The sequence below is a fragment of the Labrus mixtus genome, chromosome 5, assembly GCF_963584025.1.
Source record: "Labrus mixtus chromosome 5, fLabMix1.1, whole genome shotgun sequence".
NCBI classification, from domain to species: domain Eukaryota; kingdom Metazoa; phylum Chordata; class Actinopteri; order Labriformes; family Labridae; genus Labrus; species Labrus mixtus.
The window spans coordinates 16,890,814-16,902,479 of record NC_083616.1 but is presented as its reverse complement, the minus strand read 5'-3'; the positions used below and the strand labels follow the sequence as shown (position 1 = coordinate 16,902,479).

Here is an 11,666-nt window from a genome sequence, read left to right as displayed (position 1 = left end):
CACTTGACCTCAAATTCTGTCAAAATATTGAACCACTGTCATCCCTGTCTTTCAAAAATAGGGTATCTGACTCTTTTCATTTCAACAAATACATAATTAACTTTGAGTCTTATGTTTTAATTGTTATAATGTAATGTAATGCCTTGATTTGAGAGAGGAAAATGGATAGGGTTGGAAACTGGGATGAGAGAGTGGGGAATGATATGTGACAAAGTGCACAGGGTTGGCAGGCTTTAAGGACTATGGCCTCTGTACATGGGGCATGCAACATAACCACTAGCCTAGCTGGGCCATAACTTGAGTTTTACTTTAAGGAATTAAAAATACATATCATTACTTATCCACAGACAGCTATTTCATAACACCTAATGATATCAATCAAGAAATTCCTATTGCTAGAATAAGTTAGAATGAGTAAGCTTGAATTTACAGTGACTGGAAGCAGTGATATGTTAGCAAATGGTGAAATCGCCAGATTATATTGTTAAATTGACATTTTTGCACAGGTTGCAGGTTTGACTCCTAGTCAATTATGTTATTCGGTGCATTTCCTCCCTCACTCGCTATCCCCACATTGTCACTCTATAACTGTCCAATCAAATGAAGGTCAAAAAAGCCCTCAAAAATATTTTTTTTTTGCATTTCATTGATATGAAAACCAGTCGCTAAATTGCTTAGCTTATTTTCAATCAAGAGATAGTTTCTTACTTTCAGCCTTGATAAATAAAACCATTCTGACATGAAATTGACTGTTTATACAAAATGTGTCATTTGATATGTAGAGTGTGAAAGGTGAAAAGATGAGTAACACCATCATTACAATGCCACATCAAAAACTGCTGCTTATAACAAATTTAAGGTCAAACTCAAAAGTAAAGTTAACTCCCAGTTAACTGAACATTGTAAACATGTGTTAACTGCATGTTTTTGTTGTTTTGGATAATTTCATTATACACATGTGATAACACAATGATTAATTATGTGCAGAGTTAGTGCATTCAGTCTCCACTACAGAAGCCATGTTTCCCACTTTGTTTGACCTGTGTTTAGTCAGCACAATCACTATACATACAAGAAGATAAATAAGAATGTGGTGAGAGGAACATTTAGAGAAATAATGTTCTCAACCCCCCCCCCCCCCCCCAAAGGTTTTCCATAATGGTTAATTACATTACATAAGTTATCATCTTTTAAAGCTGGAAGGTTCCCTGTTCTCCACTGTATTATTAACTTTAACCTACTTTATAAACTTGAATAATTAATGTTTCAGAAATTATAATTTAATCACAGTCATGACTCTGCACAGTACGTTAAGAGAGGCACAAACAAACAATAACTAACAATAATAAGCTTTGCTGCTCCGGGCTTTATTAAAACCAGAGGCAGACTAAAGCTGACTCAACCAAATTCAGAGTCCACAGTATATTGGCTCTCCAACAAACAGATTAACAATAGGGCTGCAGGAAAGTGTGTGTGAGTGTTTGTAAGTTTGTAAGTGTAGTTTGTGTGGATCTTTTAGCGGGCCTGCAGGCACCAGGAGATTACTGTAGATATCTATGATAATAGGTTCAGTGTATTTAGCCACTTACAAGCTCCTCGTCTTTCAGGGAGGTCCTGGTGGCCAGTGTGTGGGCGAGTCCAGCTTTTCTTGACTGTATCATAGACTGGAAAGAAAAGAGGAAAATGCATCACTCACAACAGCCAGAGAGAGAGAAAAAACATTTAAAAAAGGAATTACTCTGAAAGTCAGTAAAATTTCTCAGTTTGAATGCACACTTTTTGTCACCCATCTTTCCATTAAGGAAAACACCAATATATGTTTCTTATGTATTGAAAATGTATGTACTACATTTCAAAGGATCTTCACTGTAGGTTTTCTAATTAGAGACTTTTTGAGATATCCAAACAAGTTTCTCAGTAGGTTCTAGATACTTCTGAGATTTGTATCAAACTACTCATGTAAGTCTTGCATATTTAACAAAATGTAAACTACTCCATTAAAAATAGGCTGTAGCAGCTGGGTGGTTCGTATGTGCGCCTCCTGTACAGAGACTGTAGTTGTTAAAGCAGGCGGTCCGAGTTTGAATCTGAACTGTGGCTACTTTCCCGCATGTCATTGTAAATGAGGGCTTGCCCTCAATGATTTCTCGAGAATAAATAAAGGTAAAATGAAAATGAAATTCCCCACTCTCTCTGTCCCCCTTTTCTGACTCTACCCACTGTTCTGTCTCTCCAATAAAGGCATGGCAAAATAAATAAAAAATATACATTTTTTTCTTTTTAAATAAGTAAAAACTAAATTCAGAAGCTGGCGACAAAAGTAGTGACCAGCCATTTTTGTAGCAGCAACATGTTGAAAAAGTTGGAAACTCAGAAAACCTACTGAAAGAATGATCACTTTTAATAACATGTGATTACTGATGTTTCATGTCTATTATAAAAATAATCTCAAACAGAGAATAGTTAACCGGTAAAGTGATTTTTTTGCAATAAAAAAACGGATTGATTGTTTGATGTCCGATCTCCTCTGCACACGATTTTATAACTATTTAATAAAAATCCTTGCAGTTTTTACACAATCCACACTATCATGTGCACACTCTTTACTTTGTTTTTGTTGTTGTTTTTTAGCTCATTTTGCTGCTTTGTTAAACTTATCTTTGGATTTCATGTCTTTTTAGTAGTTCAAACTGTAACTGTTTTAGGCAAAGTGTGTTCACCAAATTATTTTCAGTTGCATCTGCATGTTTTGTCTGTTTGACTTTGACTTCATCATTAATGTAAGTACATTTTTTGAACACCACATTTTCCCAAAGCTTTTACATCTGTTCAAACCTCCAGGGCACTCTTATGCTCAGACCTCTGCTGCAGAGTTTGACCTCTACTCTGGAGGATCCACGTCACTTCAAAGGAGACACGTTTCTTTAATCACATGAGTCAAGTTTCTCAGATCTCAGCAGCTGAATATTCACAGCTCTAACTGCTCAGACACGAACAGCCTCCCTGAAGTACTTCAAAGTCAATGTAAGGCTGAAGAGAGGAGACACTGCAACCTTTAACTCTATTTGCTTTTGTAGAGGTTTGATATTGAGAAACATAACAAACCTGTTAGTTACAGAACCGTTTTTACAAAACAAAGAAAATCATCAATCTGAGCTGAGGGAAATAGAAAGCCTTTCCATTTTTTAATGGGTTGCTTTTCTGTAAACCACATTTCTTAACACACACATGAAAACTACAAAGGGAGGGTATTGAAATGCTCTGCCTCAATCAGGAAAAGTAGGCTGATTGAAATCGCAAACCTTAACGCTCAATTCAGATTTTTTGCACAGATCTGTGTTTTTGTTTTGTTTGGCTGTTCACATTACTTTTTAAATGTGGCTTATTCAGGCCCCTGTTGGTATCCAAATAAGAAAGTTGCCCAAATCTGATTTGAAAATATCAGATTCTAGTGACTTGCGCTATTCACAATGTTGCAAAAAAAAAATTAGATGTCTCAAATAGGAGCAAAAAAATCTGATTCTTGTCATTTTTACATGCAGTGAGAGACCATAAAACAAATCTTATCTTAAAATCTCTTTTTACTCACCATAGCCTGAGGGCCGATGAGAGGAGGGCAGACATCATGGGCAAGGAAAGAGAACAAGGAGAAAGAAAATAGGTTAGAAACAAACAAACATGTTCCCCTCTGAGAGGATAACAAGTCCTCACCTTGAATCCTGCAAGTCGGGTCTTACAAAAAGAAAACATAAAGACAGAGAGGGTTTAAGAACAGAAGCGCTTGTCATGCTTTTATCTTGCATGTAGCTGCAAGTCATTATTCTTGAATCATCATCTTAAGTAATAGTAACTAAAATTGTAACTAAAATAATGTGCATTATTCGACTGTGTTGATACAATAAAAATGAAGTCAGCTTGAGACAAATTATGTTTGGTTTGATGCACATTGATGATTTTGAGTTGGTGAATATGCGCACAGTGAGATAACAGGTGAATATTTTAGTCACAAGGCCAAACAGGGCAGCTGTCGCTTTGTGGTATGTTGATGGTTCAATCCCCAGGTCCTCCTGTCTACATGTCAGTGTATCCTTGGGAAAGATACTGACATATTCAGCCTTGTGTAGACGTTGAGGCTCTTTAAGATTAAAACAATAACAAGGGGCCTATTACTCTTAAGATGTCAGTCAGGATCCACTTTGAAGACCACTCAGCATACTTAACAATTTAACAGTTTGGCAAACAACAGCCCAAAGTCAATTTTAAATTGATAGTATTTGGTATGGTGGACCTGAAAAATGAACAGAACATTGTCTGCTTAGAGGTTTAGATCAGAGTGTCAAATTATCAACGGTTTTATTTAATCACTTAACCTTTAATAAGTAATGGCATTATAAGAAACCTTAAAATATGTCTGCATCAAGCTGGGTCAGTGGGTCAAAATTAAGTGGTTATATATATACATATAACATATTGACACTCAATTGGTCCATTGATTCATTTTGTATGCTACTGTCACTTGACATCATCTATGTGGACCAGTGTGAATCCTCTCAAAACAATATCGAAAAGCTTTGAATCTTAGCGTATAGGGTTTGAATGTTTTTATGTAGGATGTGCAAGGTTAGTTGAGGGTTTTGTTGCTAACATACACGCTTCTGTTTTTGATTGTAATGATTATTTTTCTCTATTTAGTTGCTTTTGCCCAATATTTAGAGTTGAGTTTATGTCCCAAATCGATACTCTTCAATTAACCGATGAAAAAAATATTGAGTCTGATCATGAACAGAGTTGGTTGTAAAACAGTTTGGTTAAGTGAAGTTCAAGAAAAAGTGTCAAGAAACAGATTCTGAGCTATGTTGACTCACCAGTTCACTAACAAGAGGAATGGGCCTCCTCTTGCGGAGATCTGGCATGCTGTCAATGCCAAACGGTGCATTTCCTCTGAAACACAAACCAATACCAAAATGCAGTCATCAATAACAGAATGAAAAAAATCCAGCTTCATTCACTACATCTGGTAAACCAACCATATGGTCTTGCTGACATACACATACACAACAAAAGTATTTACTGACCCTGGCTTGGCCCAAGGGTGCTTGGCTGGGTCACCATCGTGATCTCGGCCCTGAAATAGAATGTCAAAGGTCAAGCATTAAGCCTTTGAAGACGGTCCATTGGTTTTATGAAATTGAAACATGGACACACACAAGCACAAGAGAAACCAAAAAGCGAGTGGAAAAAATCAGAAGAGAAACACTTGGACTGACTGGGTTGGTTGAGTTTCAACGTTGCATGCCAAAGAAAGCGTTCAATAAATCACATTGTCCTTCTACATATATGAGCATCGTAAAACTGGTTTCACCTTGTAAAGTAAACACTTACCAAACCACACATGCTCATTGTAAACACAAACCGAATATTGACTTTTGCCCCCAAACAGCCTTTTTTTAAATTCTGACAGCTAGTAAAGAAAAGCCACAGCAAAGAAACGTAAAACATTAATATTATTTTTCATAAATAGTGTGAGTCAATACATTGGCAGTTGTATTTTTATGACTGAAACAACAAATGTTCTTAATAAATCACAAATCTGTTGAGGTTGACAACTCGTAAAACCATAGTGTACTGTATTTCATTACTATTATCCTGAAACTAGTTATCCAAAAACAATAGAAACAAGGAAAATTTGCCGAATACAGACACTGCCATGAAAAGAATGTGTAAAAATATACAGATTTGTTTTCAGTACAACATATTTTAGGATGTAATGGGAGAGATACTACAAAAGAGGTAACCTGTACTTCGTCTTGACTTCCATCTGTAAAACAGCATAACAGAAGAAAACAGTCAATGACTAGTTTTAATCATCATTCAAAATAGAAAAAGACAAGCTAGAGAATCAATTTTGTTGCGCATTACTTGGGTAATGTTAAAAGGTAGCTCAGCCAGTGAGTTTTCATATAAAAGGGTGACTAGGTCATAACTGTTCCATTAACAAGTATAATTTATCACAAAAGGACTCTCCCTCCTCCTTCCTCTTTAATGTCAGGCTCACTTTCCAAGGAGATAATGAATGATATCTAATTCAGCAAATAGCCAATGTTGGAGCCTTGTAGAGGAGTAAAAGACTAGTAAGTGGCAGAGGACACAATTTTCTTAAGGTGGTAGAATATAGAGCAAAGGCCATTTGGTACCTTTAAGTGTAAAGGTTTATTCTAACTACTATGTTAACCCTAGGAGGATACAGGAAAATATGCATTTATTAATGCAAAAATCCCACTGCAATATTAACAGATGGGACAACAATGGGATGCTTTGTTGACACAAAAGTGGGACAGAAAGTTTTAAGCAAGTATACTCATATTTAATATGATTATTGAAAGTCAAATAATATCTTTTGGTTTCAAAATTAAATGATGTCAAGAAAAATATATAATATCAATATGCAAATGTTTTCTGTTGTGCCTAAGGACTGCTCAAAACCATGTAAGATGTAAATCTTGTATGTAATTGTATTACACTGAATACACTTTAATTATTTGAAATACAAGTGTGTCTGCAGTTGTAACTCAAATCCAATGGATGACTGATTTAGGCAAAAATAAAAAGGTCAACATTAAACAAAATGTACGTGGTGACACAAAAATGGAGTCCAACGTAAAACCAAGTGAAGGGTACCTGGTTCCAAATCCTCCTGAGAAAAGGTCAACATGGTCATACTGGCAAGGTTGCGCCTGGATTCCCTCTTCTCTCGCAGAATTTGCTGGAAGGTCCTCAGACATTGTAGCCTCCGTTCATCCATCTGGCTTATCTCTATGGGGGGATCTGCTGCCTCTCCTCCCACTTTGTCATCTAGGGACATAATGTCTGTGGGGGGTTGCTGGGCAAGTGGTTCATCAGCCGAGAGGGAGACCGAGAGGGATTCTGTAGTTGTGCACTGGGATATCTGGGCTTTGATGGTGCGATCTGCAAGACCACTAGCTGGACCTTCTGCAGGACCCTTTGTGGGTTGTTCTGTAGGGTCATTGGGTGAAGGCAATAATGGAGGGCTACTAGACATTGGGTCAGGGCAGGCTGAAAGTTCTTCTGGGCATGGCAAAATTGTGTCTGAACAAGTAGGATGTTGGTTGTCCTTAGACATCAATGTAAGGCTGGTATTGGTTTCTTCAGGCAAAGACTCCATAGAGAAAAGATCACTTTTGTCAAGAGTATTGTTTTTGCTTAGTTCTGCAACAACACTACTACTGTCAACCACATCACCCTTTAGGGTGTCATTTGAAGTTTCTTCATTTGGTGCCCCATAGTATAACGTTTTTGAAGGCAACTCAATTGTATACAGTTCCGAAGGCATTGATATTTCAAAGTCTGTTTCTTCTCCAGCATTTTGGGCTGCAGGTGGGTCAAGTTTCCGCAATGCTCCACGCAAGGCAGAACTAAAATCTAGGACAGCTCTACCAATACGTTTTACTGTGAAACCACCAGCTTGGATGTCTTCACTGCCAAGGTGATGGAATCGGTTTTCTAAGCTTTGGTGTCTGGTTTCAGTGTCTTGGATAAATTGATTATCACCATCAGCTACATTAGTACATAGAGATGTCTCAGTCCATGTCCCATCTAGGGATGTTTCATAGGCTAAATGAGGTTCCTGACTATCAAGTTGATAGTCTGCTATGTAACTCAGGTTATTTGATTGCCCATAGCCAAATTCTTCTGCTTCTCCATCATGCCCATCAACTGAATGGTAACCAGAACTTTGAGGGTAGGAAAACTCAGTAGCACATTCATATCCTCCAGCAGGGTTTTCAAGGTTGGTATCATTTGGAACATGAATTGCAGACTGGGTTTGAGGCCTTCTCCTCCTTGACTGCCACTCCTCCCTGCTAGTAGTGCTGGCAGGTGAGTTATAATGTTTACCAGAGCGAACAGAGAGGTGCTCTGAGCTACCTGTGGAGCACTGCCCTGATGTACTATATCCTCCTGCACCCCTGTAGTGATCCCAGCTACTAGTTCCATCACAACAAAGAGGGCTGTCATCTTCATGCACCGCCAGGCTTTTGTCCCGAAGGTAAGCAGTTTCCCCATGCCAGACAGATTCCCCAGCATCACTGCGTTGGGTTCTTGAATCAGTCCAATGTTCATCACCATCAGCTTTTTGCTGCTTCCTTCCATGACTACATGATGGTATCTCTATGTCTGATTCAGACTTGGAACTATGACCAGACGACAAAGAGCTGGTGCTTGGACAGTCTTGGCCATCCTGTCTTTCCAAGTAGCCAAAGCTGAGTTTTCTTGCTATAGCACCTACTGGGATATCGGAGCTATGGTCAGAGGTATCCTCTGCTTCCTCCAGTTCATTGTGATCTACTGATTCAGCAATTGGAGACACAGTAGATGCTTCTGGCCTTGGTATTGGTAATTCTCCATGTATACTATGGTGCTCTTTGCAGACTTGAGAGAATATATTTGAACCAGACTTTGGCATTGCACTCCCTAAACTGCCATAAGCACTAGCTGGCCTTCTGCGGGGTGATGTTTCATCTTTGCACCCTGCCCCTGACCATGTACCTGCATGCACCATTGAACCAGCCCTGTTGCTAGAACGGATGCCCTCAATCTCAGATAATACAGCATCTACACAGGAAGATACTTCCTCAACTGACCCTCTAACTGAGGTCAGGTAATCCCTGAGATCTGAGATTTCTTCCTGAATCTTATTTATTCCCCTCAGCTCCTTTAGAATGTGCTCAATGATGGCACTTGACTCCTCCTCTTTATCTTCATCCTCTTCCAGCAGCGTACTTGGGAGAGTTCTGTTGAAGTTGTAGTCCACACAATCACCAGTAGAATATGGTCTCTTTGGCCGAATTCGTGGTGAAGCAAATTCCCTTCCATGTGCCCCTGCAAATCTAGCACCATTCATGTCGGAGCCAACTGGACCATAGTAGCTAGAAGATCGCATTTGCTCAGGAGCTTCAGGAATTCCACTTTCAAAGGAGATGTGTTTTACATTTGTTTGGGATCTGGAGCTTCTATGCTGCAAAGTGCAGGGTATTCTTATACATCCCTCTCTGTTTAGTTCCACCTCTCCTACACATGGTGGCCCAGGTGCTACAGCATGTCCTTTACCATTGGGCACTTTTGGAGAGTAGGTTTCAGCACTGGTGCTAACCCTTGGATATACTCTTCTATGCTCCTTCCTGCTCTCCTGTGTTTCCCGCTCATCTTCTTCAATACCAGGATAGTAGGGGTCAGCATCTGGGACATGGTGATCTGCAGACCCTTGCAGGAGACGATGTATCTTTCCCCGAATGACAAGTGCCACCCTAGGGTTTGGAGCCCTCTTTTTGGGGGAATGGACTTTTGCCTTTGTTCCTCCTTTTGGGGCAACACCTGCTCCATGTTGTCCATTGAAGCGATTCCTGGAGAACATATTCTCAAGAAGCAAATTATCCCCTTCCAGTTCCCGACATTGTCGTGGGAGATACTCTCACAATCCCTCCAGTATTTCAGTTGATAAATCAAGAATGTTAAAAGCTTAATTAACCCAGCCACTCAGTGTCAGAGGTCCATGACTAAAATGGGGAGACAAAATTCAAATACTTGTAAATACTAGAAACACTGAAAAATCCAATTCAGTCATAAAATGGACAAAGAGGAAGACGTTGAGGTAATTAATCCCTTCTTTACCCAAGACAAACCTCTTTCCCATCAACAAAGACACAGTACTAATCTGCATTTTACTATCAATGTGACACACATTCAGTCATTCACACAAACTATAGAACAAAAATTAAGTGTTGTTTACAATTTCACATTGCGTCTCCTTTCCCAGAAAGCAAAGGTGGCATCACTCATGAACATTAGCTTAACAAAAAGATATGATAGATGGATGCTTGTCTTAATACCAATGCAAATTGTATTGGTGAATACAAGACTTAACGTACATTGAAGGTCACTACTCTAATAATTAATTGTTAAATAATGTCCTAACCACCCTTAAACTAAAATATTTTTAGGTTAAACCGACCTTTCAAAACAGACTGCCTTTGTTAGATCAATGGACCCTATCAGTTTAAATTGAAAAGCATGGGGCAGCAGTAGGGAGTTGGGTTGGGAACGGGAGAGTTTAAGTCCCGCTGCAACTAGGTAAAAAGCAAGCCTCAAGTCAATTTCACACTGTTCATTCTTTTTGAAGCCATACCTTATAACTGCAACCATAATTTTCACTATCAGTTAATTTGCCATATAGTTCAAGACAAATCAGAAATCAATCGAAGATACTTAATGAAATGTCACGAATAACAAAGAAAGTTAATACCCACAACTGAGAAGAACAAAGTACAAAACTTTTAGAAATGTAGATAAAAAAGATTTAAACGATTTATTCAATCATCAACTAATAAAACAACCATTCTTCCAATGAACGATTAATCTTTAGCTAGATAAATAAAAACTTAAATCATACACAAATGGAGGGTCCACGATAAGAAATGCCTCACATGCCCTCCCCCCTCCTTACTTTATTCCTCTTCTGTTATTGTGTCTTATTGCTAGGGTAAATGCTATTATCTCCTTTCCTAAGCTCATATTTTCCAGGCACTTCTATTTCAGCCCATCTCCCTGTGGTCACAGAGATACTGTAACCCTGACCCTTGTTGTTTTCATGATAATTGGATTTTTTAAATGTAAATTTGGTCTGAAATGCCTTGAATTTAAATGCAGTGTTTATCATCAGACACATTAAGAGACATGTCACTTCTTCTGTTTTAAAAACTTTTTTAACAATTTCGTAGATTTATGTGAAGCTACAGCCAACATTTTGGAAAGATTTGTCAAGCCTATTATTTTAAATGTAAGGTTAGATTGTTTAAAATGACATCCCACTATTTGGCTCTTTTAATACTAGACAAAAAAAATGTTTTGTTTTGTTTTTGACACGTTGACCAATTTCAGCGAGTAATGGAAAAAAACAAAAATTGCATGTTTATTCCAAAACATTCTGAATGTGCTCTTACTGGCTTCATATGGATATGTTTTTTTCTTCTGCATGTACAACAGCCAGCTCTCATTCTTATATCATCAGGGATTTTTTGTTCTCTTGTCTTGTAGTTTCCTGTGGATCTTTGTTGCGGATCCCCTGCTGTCCTAACTCCAACTGCTAGATTTATCATCAGTTTTAATTATATTATCATTGCTACAGTTGTTATTGAGCATTACACGTCCTTTTGCTATTATTATAGAAATTGTCTCTCTCTATTTCTCCCTCTTCCTCTATTTTCCAAGCCCAACACAGTCACAGCAGCTATCTATACCCCATATGTCTGGTTCAGCTTGAGGCTTCTTTCCTGTTTGAAGGAAGTTTTTCTTTGCCACTGTAGCTTGTTCAAAGTGAATCAACATTGGATGTCTTTAAATATTAAAACAAAATGTATAGTCTAGCCCTGCTCTTTTTGTTAAATGTCCTTAAAAAAAAATTTCCTGTACCAATAAAAATGTGTTATTTGACAGATGTTTCAAAAGTCTTTAAATACCAACACTTTTTCACAACCCTCAGCATGACAGAGGCATACATTTCCCTTTAAAGTCTGCAGGACATGCACCAAGGTTACGCAACTCAATTGAACACTCATCCATGGCAATATCACACCCCAGAGCAACTGCAGCAG

At 38.3% G+C, this 11,666-nt stretch overlaps 1 protein-coding gene across 1 annotated transcript in view; it reads right to left on the bottom strand.

Moving 5' to 3' along the window:
• Window positions 1–11,666, bottom strand: part of LOC132974780 (protein unc-13 homolog B-like) — a 169,687-nt gene that overhangs the window by 60,120 nt on the left and 97,901 nt on the right. Inside the window, exons 11-15 of the mRNA XM_061039055.1 lie at window positions 5,076–5,125; window positions 4,866–4,941; window positions 3,712–3,732; window positions 3,590–3,595; window positions 1,590–1,664 (exon numbers count right to left, since the gene is read on the bottom strand). Of these exons, the coding sequence (XP_060895038.1) occupies window positions 1,590–1,664; window positions 3,590–3,595; window positions 3,712–3,732; window positions 4,866–4,941; window positions 5,076–5,125 (228 nt within the window). The remainder of the gene's footprint in view (window positions 1–1,589; window positions 1,665–3,589; window positions 3,596–3,711; window positions 3,733–4,865; window positions 4,942–5,075; window positions 5,126–11,666) is intronic.